The sequence below is a fragment of the Pararge aegeria genome, chromosome Z (genome assembly GCF_905163445.1).
Source record: "Pararge aegeria chromosome Z, ilParAegt1.1, whole genome shotgun sequence".
NCBI classification, from domain to species: domain Eukaryota; kingdom Metazoa; phylum Arthropoda; class Insecta; order Lepidoptera; family Nymphalidae; genus Pararge; species Pararge aegeria.
In genome coordinates, this window is record NC_053208.1 from 21190732 (window position 1) to 21210671 (window position 19940).

The 19940-nt window shown below is 33.6% G+C and overlaps 1 protein-coding gene across 1 annotated transcript in view; it reads left to right on the top strand.

Annotated features, from left to right (window-relative positions):
• Window positions 1-1374: 1374 nt before the first annotated feature.
• LOC120636654 (high affinity cAMP-specific 3',5'-cyclic phosphodiesterase 7A-like) overlaps window positions 1375-19940 on the top strand; it is a 173905-nt gene continuing 155339 nt past the window's right edge. The window contains exons 1-2 of the mRNA XM_039908217.1: window positions 1375-1749; window positions 10631-10685. Of these exons, the coding sequence (XP_039764151.1) occupies window positions 1615-1749; window positions 10631-10685 (190 nt within the window). The 5' untranslated portion in view covers window positions 1375-1614. The remainder of the gene's footprint in view (window positions 1750-10630; window positions 10686-19940) is intronic.

Consider the following 19940-nt stretch of genomic DNA (forward strand, 5'->3'; position numbering starts at 1 on the left):
GACCGTACACAACATTGCAACAGTGCGGCTAAGCGGAAAAAATGAGCATAGTATTAGTATTTCCCCCGAAGATCGCGGTCACAAAAAGCTCTTATACTACGCCAAAATGCTCTACCTGACATTGAATATAGTCAGTCGGTCTGTTATACACTTTGGTACACTACTGATTGAAATATTTCATTTGATCCTAAACCCGAAACATTCCTATTAAATATATGAATATAAGTACATATTATTTTGCGTATTTTGTCTTTCACGTCCGGCCATATGGGTTAACCGTGACGTAAGATAAACATTGGAGATGCTAAAGGTATTTTGCAAATGGAAATAGCCATCAATATCATCATAATAATATGTATAGTATGTTAGCATATTTTGATCTGCCATATACGCGATATTGGATTTATCGTGATGTCAGATAACCTTTGATACTCGGTATATGTATCTACTTAGATGTAGCCAACGATAATCCATTTATAAGTAAGCCTAAAAGTAACTATAAAAAAATTGTACATTGGTAGGTACACCAAACTCAAAAACAAAAAAAAACTTTTCAACGTTCACAACAGATTGTTGGTTAAATTGTTTTTTTTATAAATCTTCATTCTTTTGATATTTGGTTTGATACCGATCTCGGAGCATTTCTCTCAAATATTTGATTTCTTTGCATATTTTGGTCTGGCATATCATCTGGCCACGAACGACTAGCAAATGATTAAAATCGGTACTGCAGCAGCATCTACTTGCCATACTTATTTAGACTTCAAGTAGTTTTTCAGATTTCAGATTTTAAAGATTTAATGAGTCAGAGTGAGTCACCTTTTTCTTTTAAAGATTTGAATAGATAAAAATATATAAAAAAGTGCGCTGTGCACGTACGAAATTATACCTCTTTAGCTAACAAAAGAAATACCTTTAACCCAAAATTAAATACGTGCGAATTGCCTGCTTGAGATTTTACCTAGTTATAAGATAAGACATCAAAGTCAAAGAAATATATTAAAACCGTTATAATAATAAAAAATCAAAAGCGGAAATAAAATTAATATTAAGTTTTTACATAAAATATGAATTGTGGTTTCGGACGAACTTCATTCATGTGTGCCCAATTTCGTTTTATCTTTACTCTCGTGTGACACGGCAAAAGAACTGTAACTTCGTATAAGTAACTTTTGTTTTAGGTCAGTTTTCGCTTGCGTTGCCGCGTTTAGACTTAGAGCAGAGCAGTAGCGAGTGGCAGCGACTATAGCGCCTCTACTCTACAACAGCGGGAAAAACAAGCCGGGCCGTAAGGCGCAAGTTGCCGTGCAGTACGGCTGCTAGCCTCGCGGAGCGAACGAATTGTTGTAGTTGTTTGCTAACCATCATTACGATCGCCGCGTACTACTGCAACTTATGATAAATAACTTCTAAACTATTATTTTCGGTAAACCATGACTTATAAAGTTTCTCGCTTGACGGTCTTGTTCGGCTCACAGTATAAAAATGTAAACATTTTCAGATATCCAGTGTACTTTCTAGCGCTATGAACTGTAAATTAACAAAGTTTAACTTTTTAAGTTGTCCGGTTTCGGTTACTTCTTGGTTTAATTCGGTCGCATTTAAACCAGAACTATGCAAAAATGTGGAACGTGCCAATTAATTAAGGGTTTGTTTATAAAATCCATAGCATGTGTTAGAGGAGACAGTACTTCTAGTGAAACCGATTCAGAGTCCTACTACCGCGACTTAGGGGATCAAGATACGCTGGTATGTATGGTAAAAATTCTTCTAAAAAGTCAGTGTGTTAGCAAATAATCACAATAACATTGGCATGTGTTAGCCGCATCGTGATAGTTTTATCCACGTTTTATCTGTATACTGGCCATGTAGTAACTGGTTACGCGAGCTAATCAATTTGTATAAACACGACCTCTAATTGGAACTCAACCATTTACGCTATACATAAATTAAAACACATGGTATATTATTCTTAATTTATCCTTTTTTTAATTTAGTTCTAAGCATGTTTTATTTTTTATATTATTGTGTAGGTATGCAGCTGTATGTAGTATGCTGCAGTGAAAGTTTTCCATCTGTCAAACTTTCTGTTTATTTGCATGGCTGGCGTTTTTAGACCTACTTAGTACATATTAAATAGTTGTTTTTGGAAATGTTTCAAAGTAGTTTGTTAATTGTGAATCCTGTATTATTTATAAGCTATTCCTACCTAAAAATTTATTTTGCACTATTGTAATATTGATTAAAATTTGATTGCAAATTCTTTGTCACTTGCATTGTAACTTATTCTTGTTCATATTTAAACAAGATTAAATAATTAAAACTACAGAAACCTTATTTAATTATTATTAAAAGTCTGCCAAGGTACTCAATCATACCAGACTATAAAGTAATTATCACTTTCAACTCACTGACTGCCCGTGCATATCCATGTAACTATGTTAAGTAAAAGTATAAGTATAATTCATAATTAACAAATTACTTTCTATTGATTTATAAAAATGGTCAATAAACCTTAATAATTTAAGTTATAATCTTTTCATCATCTTCACATATTTTAATGAATTAAATGCAGGCCTATAGCGAGCAAATTAGTCACACCAACCTATATTTTTCTAAAGTGGTACTTTATTATTTTGACATTAGATACCATTTTCACAGTTTGTTTGAAACAATCTGAGTAAATGCAATGTGATTTAAAAAACCTCATTGAAATAATCAAGGCCGAATACATACTTACTATTAAGAATAAACCTTAATCATTCTGTTATTGTAAATAGTTTTTATTTTATCCAATGGGCAGCATTATTTTTTCAATTATAACCAGGCTTCTATAAACACATATTAAGAAAACAATATATATTATAAATATTTTATCAGTAGCTCAGTACCTCTTTCACAGAGTTGTAGCAGTAGGATCTTTTTTTACACTGTACATGTACTTGTATGAATGAAAAGTTTGAATTAAGAATGTTGAGGTTTTAAAAAAAGAATAGTAATTGTTTATATATTTTATATTAATTATAAAAAAATCATAACCATGACACAAGCCTCTTCTCTTGAGAGAATTTTAAAAATATAATATGTTTAAGTCCGTTGAATTTATTTATCATAACAATATGTAGATGCATTTGCTAAGCAGGTGATACATACTTATGGAGATAGGTACTCATATTTAAATAATATAACAAATAATTCAGACAAAGCTCTCCCTTTGTGTGTTATCAATTTAATTAAAATCTTATTTCTTTCAATGCTTAGTTTACTGACTTTCAAATTCTAGCAAAAGTTTATGTCACATTATCTAACCCTATTACTTTATACAACCTTAACCTTAATTTTAGTAATCATGTGTTGATTTTATGAGTATCAACATACCCTTGGTTAAACTAAAATAAATAGGGTGACTTTACCAGTTTTCGACCACTTAGTAGAATTTAGGAAAACCTAAAATATTTATTTTGTCATAAATAATTTTTCAGAATGCTTTCGAACATTAATACTTTGCACAAATACAATTTTATTTTCATTTATTTGAAGATTTTTTCACATACATAATCACACATACACATATCATAACATATCAATCTAATTATACTATTGGAATAAGCAAAAGTATTAAATTTTTTGAAAAAAGGGTACATCGGTACTTGGTATTTCTTCACGACATTGGCCTTTTATGTAAGCCATCCAAACTTTTCTAAAATATTCCTAACTGTTCAGGAATAATCCGTAAATGAACCACTTTGATACTATTTAAAGAATGCCATCTATTGAAATAAATCCGAAATTAACATACAAAAGATTTTTACGCCTGTTTCTATACATTTTTTCCAAATTATCTTTTCTTAAAACATCCCTGCAACGAGTGCTTACGTGACATGCAAGGCATTGATTTATGCATAAATGTCCAAAGAAAAAAAGCCACGCAGACCAATTCGAAAATATCCCATCAATATTCCGCAATTTTTTTGTTATTTCTGAGTTATAATTATTTTACACTTTTTTCTCTTTTTTGCTGTTTTATTTTGTTAAAATGATTAATATAGAAATAAATAAATAACATGAGTTTGCTTAAAGTAGGTAATTATTATCTTAATACATGGTTTTTTTTATTAAAACTAGTACACAACCCACACTGGAGAAGACTTTAAAATATTTAAAATACATGCCAATTCCTAGTTTTTTTTTTTAAGCGTCCCGAATTACTCAAAAATTGTACTCAGTCGTCTCAGTGTCATTATTCATGGAATTAGTATTTGATTTAAGAAAAAGACATGTTTGCGCCTTTCGTATTCAATTTAAATTGGAAATGTATGACTTACTAAAACATTACTTACCTAACTTTTTTATAGTTATAAATGAAATTAAGTTACGCGTAAATTAAGCATTATTTTAAATTTATAACATAAATAGTTGAAATTTAGTTTTTTTTTTATTCATTAAGTCTAAATTACAAAGGAATATTATATTAACAATCGGAATTTAGGAGAGGGAATCGCTATGTATGGAATAGCAAGGAAACACGATGGACATAGTGGTCCCAATTTTAGAAACGAGGACCGGTGAACACAGCGGTGGTAGACCCCTAACTACATTATTAATCAGATTACAGATTGAATATAGTAGCCGCATCCATTTCCTATACAGTTCCCGGTATATGAGGATAAAACTAATAAATTTAATCCGCATCCGCAAAATTAAAGATTTTGGATGTGTTTATTAACTTCGGGCGTAAGTGCACAGACGACAAACAATTCAAACGATGCAAGATTCTATTGGCCGCCGGAGTTGTTTTGGTGTGTATACTCCTTTATAACCTGCGCCATTAACGAATCTTAATATATATAAATCTCCTGTCACGATGTTTGTCCACGATGGACTCCTAAACTATTTAACCGATTTTAAATTAAATTGGCACACCGTGAGCAGTCTGGTCTAACTTAAGAGATAGGATAGCTTAGATCTTTAATTATAGTCGCAATTTTATTTTATTGCAAATTATTTGTCTATAATTAATTGACAGTCACATGTTATATATATATATACTACTATAATCATTTAAGGCTTAGCGATACTGAATACTTTAAAAACAAAATCAAACGCAGACGAAGTCGCGGGCAACAGCTAGTAGTTCTATAAAAAGTGGCCGATGTCCGCTATCTCTTTTACGCAAGGTACCGATGTGCGAATGAGAAACATCGATGATAATAATATTCTTCTCCGTAGGCTTAAACTATACTGGCAGTCTTATTTATAATAATATTTAGAATATTTTAAATTGAATTTAAGACTAGTGCGTGGTAAAGTAGATAACAGTTTAGCATGGGTCTGAATTTAAAAGTACAGATGTGCCGAAGACATTTCGGACGCCAATAGCGGCTACTCAATAAATTATATAAGCTATCAAAAAAATACTCGCGAATTTATAAATAAGAAGAGCTTGATCGAGAAGTGGCTATTTTATCAGCAACATATACTATCATTCATGGAGAAATCCCCTTACAAACTTTCATCTGCTAATCCATACACCTATGCAACGTTGACTGTATGTACCCCTCACATTGCATCGCCTGAACGCGTTATCACATTTATTCCGCTTAGTGTTCTCTCCAATTTTTTTTTATTTGTATTAAAAAAATATTTCAATAAGACTAAAATTCCAGAGATTAGCGCGTCCAAACAAAATCAATTTTCGAGTTATAATCGTAGTCCGGCAATAAAATAAATTTATCACCTATTCTGGAAGGATACAAAAATAAAATTATAAAACTGCCTCATTTTTTTAGTATTAAGCATGTTTGAGGATGAATTTAAACTATTCAAATAAAGAGTTGGGTTTTGGTTTTTATGTAAAGATATTTTGAGAACAAGCCCCGAGTGTGGAAATTGGCGCTGTCCAACCTCGTGCCGCGAAGAGCCCGGTAAAGCCTGATAATATGTACTGGGAGGATTTAATAAGACCGCAAAGATACAAGGCCAAGTAGGATGGGATAAGACACAAGTGGATGTAATTATTCATTTATAAAAATGTAATAAATATATATAAACTTTACAAGCACTCTTAGAACTTCAAGTGGTTCTTGGTCTAGGGACTCTACCCCGGTGGTAGAGACTCTACTTCGGAAGCAGATTCAACTGAGAAGAAGCCTGCAAGAAATTCGGCGGTTGCTCATTTACTTTACCATCATAAACTTTTGAGAGACGAAACTTAGTCGTAAGTCGTAAAATAGTCGTTTGTGAAATATGTTTAAAACATCGGTATGTATTCTAATAAAAAGAGACGTTAGTACTAATAAAAAATAATTTAGTTGAGTATATTCATGCTTAGTCACAAGCAGTTTATCTTTAGTTTCAGATCAATGAATGATTAAACGCAAAGTTTCTAAGAAGATGGCTGATGTTTTTGGGAAATGTTTGTTACAATTTAATTTGAACAACAATAAAAAGAAAAGAAGAAAAATTCCTCCCTGTAACTCATATAACTGTGGACTACATTTATAGCATGCATTTTATGAACATAAAAGACATGACGCTGATTTCAGCTAAGAACCATTTGTTTTTGCACGTATCATCATCTATAGATGATTTAAAAACAACAAGCTGGGTGTGTACTCTGTTAGGTAACCTGTAATGCTCTAAGCTCTGAATTAATCAAAAGTACTTAGCGATCTTCCCCAAACCCCATTGTGTTGAAAACCGATACCAACCGCTCGACCCAGCTAAAATATGATTTTAATTTAATTTTTCTTACTTCAAACCACCCTGAACATATCTTGTGAAATGTAGCTGAGTGCTTGAAGAGCCACAATAGTTAGACTATGGATGTTAAGGTTAAGCTTTCTCGAAGAAGACTGCACTTTACGAAATGATAACGCAATCACTAAATGTGACTTTTGGTAAATGGGACTTTCCACTCGGCGGAGCGAACGAAATTCATACGAAAATGGTTCAGCCATATTTCCGATAAGTATATAAAATTATATTTTTATCGCTTTTAAAAGTACATAATCCAAAAATTATTTGTTGCATGTCTTCGCTCCGCAGATCTCCGCTTGAGTAGAAGCGAAAAAACGCATTTAGATAGCTTTGTTATTAATATTCATAAATAATAATGTAATATTTTTCCTAATAACATCGCCCTGCTCGACTCCGTTTCAGTGGTATGATCCCGCGCAATTAGTCTTGCGACGTAGTTACGTTCTAGGGGAAGATTGTACACAATTTAATTAAATTCCTGATATATTTTTATTAAAGTAGAAGGGTTCAAATTACTGCTTATCGTATCCCGAAGAAAGGTCTTGTTGTAATTTCGTCATCCTATATCAATTATTTTAAAATGTATTACAAACTTTGCTTCGACACACTGGTAAGGCTGTGGTGGCAAAAATTAAATCCTCTTTTAAAAAATACTTCACAGTAACACAATATCTTCTTCCGTATCCGTATCGTTCTTTCCGTATCTTTTAATGAACGCTAACTTTGAAAAGTGTATAATAAATACATTATTATTTTATCCCAATTCTGGTATATTTTTACAAAATATTTTTTCGCTCTTAAAATAATACTTGAATCGCTTTTTCGCCCGGTTGAATGATGATGACAGTCATATTACTTTGTGACGACAGTGAACGATTAGTTTAAAAAAAAACATGCATATGACATAATATATATATATGACGCGCACGGCATTACTACAAGCTAAATTCTCAGTTCAAGTCTAAAGCATGATGTTTTCTTCTCGGAATATTGCGAAATAATAAATATGGAACCAAACAGGAATCAAGAAAAAATTTCCAAATGAGCTCCAAACCCGGGTATAGAAATTAAAACATAAACTATGTTGACGTTTAGTAGAATCCATAGGAATGAGATGACATCTTCCAGACTGTGGCAGAAGATCTTAGTTGTATGGTTTTAAAATATTCTGCGTGCTCATAATTAGTCGAAACTTTTTTGATGGGAATTGATCTTTAAACATTTATGGTACTGTTTATAAGTCTCTAATTTACAAAATGGAAAATAAAGTCAATACCCTTATCACGTGATCCTGTATTTCGTCCGCAAACGGAGATGAAGGTTTTTATGAATGATTAGAGTAAGATTGTGATATTATTTTCTTCCTAAAATAGAATTAATAAGAAGTCTATTTTGATAACTATGTCAGGGAGAAATAACAGTGGTTAGCCAACTTATATTCAGTTTTCTATGAGACATGACACCGGTCAGCCTCATAAAATACCGATATACCATACTAAATATCATTGAATTTTTTTTTCAAATTCCTGTAATACTATATAATGAACTTTAAATTCTGTCTACAACATTAATGAAGGTTTCTGAACTATTACTAAACGAGAACTTGTCCTTCAATAATATTCTAATTGTGCGTCTGAGTTCGGTTCGCACACTTAGATTATTGAAAGCGGTTAGTACTTAGGAAAGTTACGGATGTTTAAATATAATGAGTTCCCTGAAATGCGCGAAGAATCCACGCATCGATTCTTAAGCAGCTTTAAGTAACAAAAAGGAACGAACCAGTAAATAACTGTCTTCAAAGATTCTGGAGAATATAGGTTACATTCCAGAAGTGAGAGAGACATGAGAACAAAGCAAGCTCTGGCAAAGCAACGGATGAGATCTCGAGGACAAAGTTCGATGCGTTGGTTGGTCAAATACGAACTTCGTACACAAAGCTTTACTAGTCGCACAAAGCGGAATCATATGGCGCGACATCATCCGGTAGGTTTCATAACCCACAGATCAATGAGGATTACGCCACAGAGAGATAAAGTTATCATATCTTCACTCTGTTATCTGATTGGGCATGTTCGTCTTCGCTTCAGTGTTGATACAACCTTAGTGTGCGGCATGCAACAGGCAGTGTCACACTCGACACTCGGTCTAAAAGTAGTTTTCATTTATTTGTGACTGGTATAAAATTAGATTTATAGGCCAAACTCTCATAAACACGCTCTCGTGTTGTATGAGCAGTGTGACAAATACTCCCACGTAATGCGTAGATAGATAACTATTGCAAAAGTATAATTATAAGATGATATAATACCTCGTTCTATTATTCACACTTAGCATACCGACTAGCTATAGTACTACTATCAGTGGCGTGCACTTCATACATTCACAAAAGCACTGCCTACCCTAAAATTGATATATAACTCGAAAATGAGGAGAAATTTACTCGTTTTGTGCAATTTTCTTGCTGTATGCATACCCTGGTAATAAACCCAGTGCACGCCACTGACTACTATAGATCAGTATTGTTATTATGGGTGACTACTGACTAGTACTTCGTAATAATTGTAAACAGATAGGTAATAATACCAGCCAAAAAAGATATGACAACCCAACTAAATTAATGTATGCCTGCCTATGATGGTCCATAAACTTACACTTTATAAGGAAATGGAACGCGTTCGCTTGATCTTCCGTCATATTTGAAATTCTCTTATTTCCCTCCTGCGTTTTACAAAGTATTGACACCTATATAAAATTAAATACAGGTGTCAATACGTTGTACGAAGTAACAGTATTTTACTTTGAGGAGGTTCTTAATTCGGTTGTATATTTTTTTTCGTTTATTCTAAATGACTGGTACATTAAAAATTATAGTTAAATGTAGTAGTATTATTTGTCCATGGTGCCCCTCGCTACGAGTTTTAGCGGGGTACCCTAGGTATTTGTATTCCCCACGTGACCAGAGGGGTGCCAGATTAAAAAAAAAAATCGTTATCGAGGGTACTCATGATTCTGTAGCATTAAGCTGAATGTAAATATACTTACCTACTAGATTAACCAAGCAAAACTTTTCTAACGACTGGGTGTATGAATTTTTTTTTTGAGTTTATGCTAACACCTTTAAATAAAGACCCGTGATGTATATGATGTGTGATGAGTTTTTTCTTTGTTTCACTACAAGTTAGCCATTGACTGCAATCTAACCTGGTGGTAAGTGATGATACAGTCTAAGATGGTAGCGGGCTAGCCTGTTGAAGCCGTGAGAGCCCAGTGGATAGGACTTCAACTTCACTCTCCGGGGGCCTCTAACTTTTCCAAGTTATGTGCTCCATAATAGTGATCTACCTTTATGTTTTTTGCGATAGTTATATATGGTGTTATTGCTTCTTAGATCTACTCATATACAATTTCAAACCTTGCTAAGTTTGTTGTGGGCTCTTCTTATACCAGGGCGCGTTTGGAACCCTCCTAGCTTTTGTTTTAAGTTAACGAATGCAGCTATCACCATCACTAACATTAGTGTACCATGTTAAAAGTATGAACGCTTCATAAGTGCCTATGATGAGGTCCAAGTGAATAAAACATTTTTCTTTTTTTTTGAATTCTAATTTACATTAAAATCGTAAAAAAAATTGCTGATACCTATTTAACTTTTGTCTATTTCAATTGTTTTTTTTCATAAAAGAATTGAAAGTTACTTTTAGCCGAATAATTGTCAATTAGTTCTATACTTATCACAAATCTTAATCGCCGATGAAATTTCTACAAATTATGTTTTATGGTTTTACTTACGTATTATTGTGTATGTACGTAATTAATGATTTATGCAATCATTATAATAGGAAACTAATCGATATTATTTTTATTGTTTCAGAGAATAGAAGATCACTTCTCAAGCCTATCAGAAGACTCCTCCGACTTTACTGCGAGTAAGTTCATCTCAAACACCGTCACGTTTTTTGTTTTATTTAGAAGTAAGCTACCTTCTAGGTTGCATGCATCGGCTGGGAAAGGATTTCTCGACATTAACCAACTTTAAAGTAAAGCTTTGTTAAGTACTAGCAGAGCTTTTTGTGACATAAGTATTTCGTCTTTATAAGTACTACCGCACACTGAAAGTTTGCATTGTACTATGATATGTTGCACTATGTTCATTGGCGATGATATTCCACTTATAATCAGTTGCGCCATATCCTCGGTCGATCAATAATTACTATAAAAAAAAAGTGTGTGGACTTATGTGCACCCGTTAGAAGTTTAAAAATGTTTACAAAAAATGTATCTTACGCCTTATCCTACGTTTGTAGAAGAAACGATACTTATTAAAAAAAAGTTATTTAAAACAATGCAAGTTTTATTATAACGCATTATAAAGTTATCTTATCATCGAACCAACAAGTTTCACTGAACTAAATTTGCCATTTTTGTACAATTTAATCAATTAAATCACCGTAATGAGCCCGCGGACTTTAACAATTGGAAGTGTACGCTGTTCGCAACTACCTTCATCCTGTTAGAATCGTGTAACCATTTTCGCGAGCATTTCGTTACATCGTATAACTTCACACCCATAATTTTTTACTAGCGCCGCCAAAGAAGTAACTTCACAAATAACTAATTGCGTAAAATAAAAAACTTGGTGAAATAACAGTTTTATCCGTGTTTATCAATGATAGGTACAAAAATACGGCATTTGAAACGTTAGTAGGTATTAGGTTATCACCTAGAAAAAGTATCAATCGTACTCGTATTAATGAAATGACTTTCAACTAAAATATACTTCAGTTTTCATACCGAAGCAATTTTTTATTTCAGTGAAGATGAAAGTGATATAAATGTTTAGTCCACTTTTCGTCATAATTACTAGTTTATACCCGCGACTTAGAAGGAAAAGTTCCTACCACGGAAAAACAGTTTATTCTAGTTCAGTCATTGGTTTAATATATTACTATTAAGTTCAGAAGTCAATGAATAATGGGATTGCTTTTCACTAATTACACGTACTCGTAGGTATTTGGTATGTAAGTTATTTGTGTTATTTGGTACCTACTAACTATTACCAATATTATTCCATATAAATAATTTTTTTTGTATTTGTTATGAGGACGATGTGAAAATTAAATTTAAAATAATACATATATTTAAAAAAATACATAAACCACAAAAAAAGTAAAAAAAGGACAAACATTTGATTTGTTAGAAAAAATACTGATTTTAATCAAATATAAAAAAGGTTATTCGTCCAACAGCTTCTGTGTCATAATAAGAAAGGTTTATGGACGTGTTCTAACTTAATAAAGAAAATCTTTTTTTGTCAGGAACTTTATGATTGGACCAAAATGTACCTATCTACCTTTTAAGAAATAAAATAGTATTTTTGGAATAACCGCACGTCGATTTGCACCAACCCATATAGCTATAACTACCAAAACAATGGAGTGTTGACCTCTCTTGGATTCCTTCTAACGTCCTCATTCTACATCTGTGTATAAAGCTATCTTCCAATATTTGATTTTTAGAGCTTCAAAACTCGCTGCTGAGTTTTTTTAATTATGTTTTCTTCGCGATCAGAATACTCAATAAGTTATCATAATGTTATGTTAATTCTCTCGTTGGTCTATGGTGTTAACTCTACTACGATTTTCCTGAGTTAGATTTTCGGTTACGAAAAAATATTGCGTGATATATTGGGAGCTGATTTTAAGAATTTTGTGAGTTCGGTCTAATCTAAAGCAGATACTATATGAGAAGAAGCCTATGGTCGTGAGTAGCGAGTTATTAATATACTGAGTAAGATAATATCGTCATGTATAACTTATCATTAGTTTTTATGAATTTAGTCGCACTCATTCATCATCAAGAGAATTTTGATAGGTCATCATTTATTAATGATACTCAGTAGCGAAATTCTTTAGGCTACCTTCAAGATTCTGTTCTGATGATTTTCCGTATTGTGTGATTAATTCGGAATAATTTTAGGACACAATCATAAGTTTAAAAAAATTGCGTCTAATTATACGTGAATACAAGTTATATACCTAAATTGGGGTCTTAAAATCATAGGTCTTTTAAGAACATAAATAAATAATTGCAGTGGCGTTCGTTAAAAACGTATTTTAACTTTATCGAAATCTATCAACTACTAACTGGGTTGGTTGACCACTCGTGTTCGATCTCGCAATTAACACCGCAACGAGCAACGTGGGCATGAGTAATTTTTTTAACTTTCTTTGATCCTGTGATCACGGTTCGGTTTGTTATAGCATTTTTTAGGAAACATTAATGACGGTTTCACTCAGACAAAACAATAATCAGTTATTTCTAAACTAAAAAAATTAGAATCTAAATCCACGCAGTAGGTACTAAGCTGAAGGTAAATAAGTATTCCAACTAGAATTTAACATTAGGTACGAGCGAAATTGCAATATGTCATCCGGTATAGGCAGCGGTATCCGTACGAAAGCAAATTCCGCAATATCTGATATTCATTTAATATTCATACCATAAAATATCTCGATTAGAAATGCTGAATGTTAGAAATTATTCGGACGACGGATCAAAGATAGGCATTTGGAAATCACAATTCCTGCTCTGAAACAGTATTTACGTTAAGTACGCTGATTTTAATTAATGCTGTGCAAAATTATTTCATTGTAACAGTGTATAAATTACACAAATGCAATATGAAACACTACAGAGTATATTGGATAGAAGCAGGCGTTACTTTGCCGAAATCCATGATATATTATGAAAATGAAGCTTTTAATTTTCTATACCTACTCCGCGAAAAGCAAAATAATCTTTATGGTGTAATTAGTAATTTCTTCAATCATTATACTCCACACCAAACAGATTTTCGGCAATGTACCCTCTACGCACGTTTCGCTCCAAAACCGGAGCATCCTCAGGAGATGTTGACTTTACAATGAATAATTGTTAGTGTAAATTTTAGCTATCACCTTCACCGTTGTATCAAGTTTTATTTTAACTGCTTAAAACGTACATTACTTAAAAAAGTTAGCTAGCTGAAGCTATAATAGCTTCCGCTTACATATTATACATGGAAAGTACAACTGATACCTAGAAACTAAAGCCGCTTACGAAAAATCTTGCTGCACTTTATTTATAATGATACAGTTGACCGCAACTTTTTCCGCGTTAAGCCCAGTATTTCACAAATCCGACGTAAACAGTCTTTTTTCCCAATGTTTGTTTTTGGGTCGTAATGAGTATTTTTATCATGTCATCATCATGATCATCACTTTAACCGATTGAAGTCCACTGCTGGACATAGGTCTTTTGTAGAAAGTTCAAAAATCCACAGTCCTGGGCCGCTTGTTTCTAGCGGCTCCCAGCAATTCGTTTCATGTCGTCGGTCTACCTCGTTGAGGGCCGACCAACGCTGCGTTTACCTGTGCGGGGTCGCTATTCCAACACCTTGTAACCCCATCGTCCATCGGTTCTCCGAGCTATTTGCCCCGCCCATTTGCACTTCAACTTTGCAACTCGCTGAGCTAAGTCGGTAACTCTGGTTCTTCTACGAATCTCTTCATAGATCACGTATAGATACTCCCAACATTGCTCTTTCCATCGCCCGCTGGGTGATTCTGAGCCTTCTTATGAGGTCCATAGTAAGCGACCACGTTCCGGATCCGTAAGTCATCACTGGCAACACGCACTGTTCGAAGACTTTGGTCTTCAGGCACTGAGGGATTTTGGACTAAAAGATGTCTCGACTTTTCCCGAACGCTGCCCATCCGAGTTGGATTCGGCGGTTTACCTCTTTCTCAAAAATGGACCTACCTAACTGGATCGTGTGTCCTAGGTATATGTACTCGTCTACAATTTCGAGTGCAGAGCTCCCAATTATTACCTAATGGGTGGAGCGGAACATGAGCGCAAAATTATGTCTACATAATTTTCGCCCTGTTCATGTTCATACGTAGGCCCACCTGTTGTGAAACTCTGCTGAGGTCATTGAGCATCGTATTAAGGTGTCCCAGAGTCTCTGTCATTATGACCACATCGTCGGCAAACCGAAGTTGAGTGATGTACTCGCCGTTAATGTTGATGCCTAGTCCGTTTTAATCATGTAGTAGGTACATAACTTATTTTTATCATCAATAGTTTTCTCAGCGCAGGCCAAGTAACGAATTTTATGAGCTAAATTTACTTACCTACCCCTTGGCCTTTTTTAGCATTTTTATACTCACGATGAGAACTTCTAAACGACAGGTTAAATTAGAATAATTTAAAGAGTAATTCACAAGTACATAATCAATCTTAATAATGAAACTAATTATTTCGATAAGAATTATTATCATGATAGGAATGTCATCATCTTTCGATTGAAACCGAGTTCTGATTGAAAAATTTGAACTAAAACCGGTTATTGTTACTTAGCCATAACAGTCACACATAAAGTCTCCTGGACTAATTTGTAGATAACAATGATTACTTTACACATGTATTACATTATTTTTATGTATTAATAATTTTTGCTGTGTACGCCAGTAAAGCTCCAAGTCGGTATCACGTCTTCAACAAACATCGTTATATTTCAGCCAATTTACAGAAAAACATTTATTAGTAAAAACCGTATTGTTAAGTTTCTAGCACCCAGACAAACAGGCAGAAAGACGGCGGCGATCCATAGATGTTTTATAAAACAAAGTCAAGGGACTTTGTCCCTTGTGATAAGGAAGGACAGTAATAAAATTAATCACTGGTTCTGTGTACTTTTACCATAGTTTTACGATTTCTATACATATTAGTACTGTTTAATTCTAACCGCGTAAAAATTGACCGAGTATTTCTACAAATTATTAACATGGTAAATATATACGACTGCAGATCCAGTTATAACCGGGAATAGGTATTTGGTAAAAACCGCATTTTTTTTCATGTAATAGTTTTTCACGTATCAAAATCGAATACGAATTCGGACATCGTCGTTTGTAAAATTATACTTGAATGATAGATAATATTGTTTTATCGAAATCTGACCGATAAATTTAGATCGTGTAAATTTAAATCACATATTACGCTTACATTAAGATACGATATTTAATAGGTATCAGTAAAATATACATATAAGTATGCCCTTAGCATGAAATTTGCCGAGTAACCTCGAACCTGTCCCTCTCTACAAGTGACTGCCTCGTTGGTCTAGTAATTAACCCGTTCAACAACAGATAACAAAGTCCTGGGTTGGATTACAGTCTGGGCTAAAACTTTAAACGTTTTGGGTTTTTCTGTTGAAAATAATTAATGACCCAACACTTCGCGTATTGAAAAATAGTGTCTATTTTACTTTCGTTTATCTACTCATATTTTTCATTAAAATTTTCCTTTAACTTGTATTTATCATTTATATTCGTAATTTTTATAAAACCATAAGAACAAACTGGAAAAAAAAATATTCAACAAACAAGTACTCACATTAAAAGCAAAATGTACGAAATAAAATAAAATAAAAGCATAAATGTAAAATGTTAAATTTTCCTCCCGGTGTAACGACACTATTTATTTCAACAGACTATACATAAATACTATTTTGTCCAAAAATAATCTACTTCCGCAGTTCTTAAAATGCGATAAAAGTAACTTGCGACATGAAAACAAAGTTGGAGCAACTAGTCTGCTAATATATTGATTGATATCGCTAATAGTTCAACGTACTCTAAATTAAAATTGATTAGTTACTCGAAAACGACTACTTATGAGAGCGTGGAAAACTCTAACTAAAGATATTGATAAATTGATATCTCGACATTGTTAACGACAATCATGATTGGCTACCGTTTAAGACAATTCAATATTTGTTTGATAATATCAGACAGCATATGTTTCGAATCGAGCTAGTTTATGAGATTACCGAGTGGATGTACCTACAGCTATATACAGGCATCGCTGAATGCTCTACCAGTTCAATGCAATGACGGTTTAAGAATTGGGCTTACCGCGTTATTGTAGTGCATCTGAAATGTTCGCAAGGGCTTATTCTGATGCAATCAGAAGTCAGACAATAGCATATTTGTTAAAATAAATAGATACAAGTAGCGACTCTCAAAATACTATACAATATAGCTAATCTACAAGCGATATATTAAACTACACGTACCCGCTATGCTTATTTCTGCCGCTAATAAGCATTCAATTCTTTATTCGTAAGTAAAGTAGTATGTAACATTACACTTTACCCCATACTAAAAACAACTTATACTAGCGTGCAAATCTGGTGCTAAAACCACGGTGCAAACTGATGAATAATGGTAGCCTAAAGTTTTCAAAACAATTAAGGCCACCGCCTCAAAAGTAGCTTAAACAGCTTGTTTTAACCTAACAAAATTAATTTTTAGTCGATACTTATAGCGTAAGTATAAAGGTACACGTCAAAAAACTATTTTCTTAAATCTACTAGTGACCTCTTAATGCAACGATTTTAATTCTGCAGTTTCCATCAGAGAATATGAAAATTCGCTTATTAACTGTGTGGACTTCCCTGACGGCAGTCTTATAGTTGATATCCTGGGTCCGATTTTCTACGACGTTTATTTGTCCGATAAAGATTTTACGTTGTGATTAAATAAATCTAAAACATTCATTTCCATTTAGTTTGATGTTTAAAAGCATCAACCTAAGGAGTTTCATCTCTGTACCTACCTTATGAATAATTGCTAAATTACTGACTGCAAATACTATGTTCGTTGCAGAAATGATAAACGGACGTACACTGTAATTCTACACGAGCTAAATATAAGACCTCGCTACGCTCGCTCAATTACTATTAAGACAGGAATCACGATGCTCTTTTCCGTCATTTATTGGCTTTTTGAACAGTTCTTATGTATTTTCAATACCAACGCATATCTGTAGCCTAAATACAAGACTTGCCGCTCAGAATAGAGGAGTCTCTTTCGAGTATGGGATTACATGTGCATCGAAGTAAAATTGAACTTTTATGCATTTTGTTAAAGCTTGTGTTGGATTTTATAAAGTCACGCGGTAGTCATTTCTTTTCCGAAACAAAACGATATCGCCCCGAATGCCTAGCTATTCCTTTTTTATATATAGGTACAGACGAGCGATATAAAGAGGCGGTTGACTGCAATCATACCTGGTGGTAAGTTAGGTAATGCCTAAGGCGGAGCGCGCTTGCCTAGAAGATGCCTATTTCCTTTCGATGTGAACGTACGTATATGTTGTGAGGAAAATGGAAGCTGGAAGGGCATTCTAGATTTTTGCGGTACGAATAAAAAACGAGTATTCTGCATCCTCGTTGCGTACGCATCCATGGCATATAAACCACGTAGGGGTGCAGATCTCTAGGGTGCCTCGCGGTTTGATGGTAAAAAGGTGAGGGGGAAACTAGATCAAACAAATCCTGAGCCCACTCTCCGAAATCAAGATTGTTTTAGCTACTAAGTCATGCATCGATAACAGAAATTAGCTTTTTAAACTACGCAGAAAAGGTCCCTGTATGTAAAACTCCATTATTTTTTTTACCAAATTAAATTTAAAATCGTAGCTCGTACACACGTAACAAACAAATACCCAGACCAGTTACGCATCCGAATAATAAGTGCAAAAGAGAATAATAAATGATACTTTTACATATTCTTCAATATGATCTGTGCAAAATTGTGTCTATTTATTTGTTGGTTTTTATTATTACTACCTACAAGCGGACCAGGCAAACGTCATCTGGCCTGGTAGAGCAGCGCCACCTACCGGCTGCAATTTTATTTTCATTCAAAAACCTATTGAAATACGAACAAAAATTTCATCAAAATGGGTCCAGCTGTGTAATAGGTAAAGAGGAATAGGTTGACATAAGTATTATCTATATTGTTGTCGTTCTTCTCACCGTTTTAACCTTCCCTGGACTTCCACGATTATTTCAAGACATAAATTAACCGAATCGGTCCAGCCGTTCTAGAGTTTTAATGAGGCTAATGAACAGCATTTTTTAAAAACAAATACAAATAGATATGCGGTCAAACCAGTTAGCTTGTAACCTGGAGATGGACAATTGATTCCTTTGATTCCGGAAAAGCAACGTTACCTTTTACTTTAAATGGGCATTTAAAAAGCATTAGACAAAACTATGATAGCTATGCCGATCTTCATAGCTATGCCGATTTTGGTAATTGAAAACAGAAAGATATTTTTTCATATTAGTGTGGTAATATGCGGATTTTTACAAGCTAATTTTGAAAGAATCTTATTGAAAATACCTCCACATGAAAAATGATTATCGAAATAGCTTCTACAACCCGCCGTATCATGCTCCTTACATAATAAAAATGTCTGATCCATGGCAGGAAGAGGTATTTTTAAATTGAAATTCTAATTTCAAATCCGTAACGTCAAGTAATCATAGATCATACAACCTTCGGGCATCGGAAACGGACGGACTTCATTCAGCTCCTCAGGTGGATTTGCATTAGAAAAATATTCATATGTAATGTCTGAACTAAATACACGAAAAGCTAGATTACTTACCTGACTACGTGTATCAATTGAATGAAAGCTAAAGTTAGACCACAGACCACAGATTAGACCTATTACAGAGTAATAATTCGCTTACATCGGACGGATATAAAAATTAGGTCACACTAAGTGGATGCCATGCAAAGCATAAAGGTTGATTCTTGCATAATACCAATTATTGTAACTTATCATCATCATCAAGTGTTATTACGGCGTAAGGATAAAATATTTGTATGAACCGTGTTTGAGGTCAGATGAATAATGCCTCAGGAATTACTTTTATACTTACGTGAACGTTACTTAAAATATTTTATTTATAATTTGTGTCGTGTACAACGACATACCAGAAACAGTTCACCATCCCTCATTTTCCCGCTGATATCGGTAGTACCTACGAGGCCATTAATATTTTTTGTATTTTTGATTGTTTCTACCTATTAGGCTCCGAAAGTCCTGGACCGATTTTAGTAATCTCTTAGCCAGGTGAAAGTTTAAGTATTACGAAGTAACATAATGTAGTTCATTTTCTACAAAAAATGGAGAATCTTATGAAAATCAATGTGGGTTACATTATTGCAATTTTCTTCAGTAAAGTAACAAAATTTTGCCTTTAAAATTCATTACTGTGAAAACTATTATTACATACGAGATATGTATTACATGATTAAAATAGTTATAGCAACTCATTA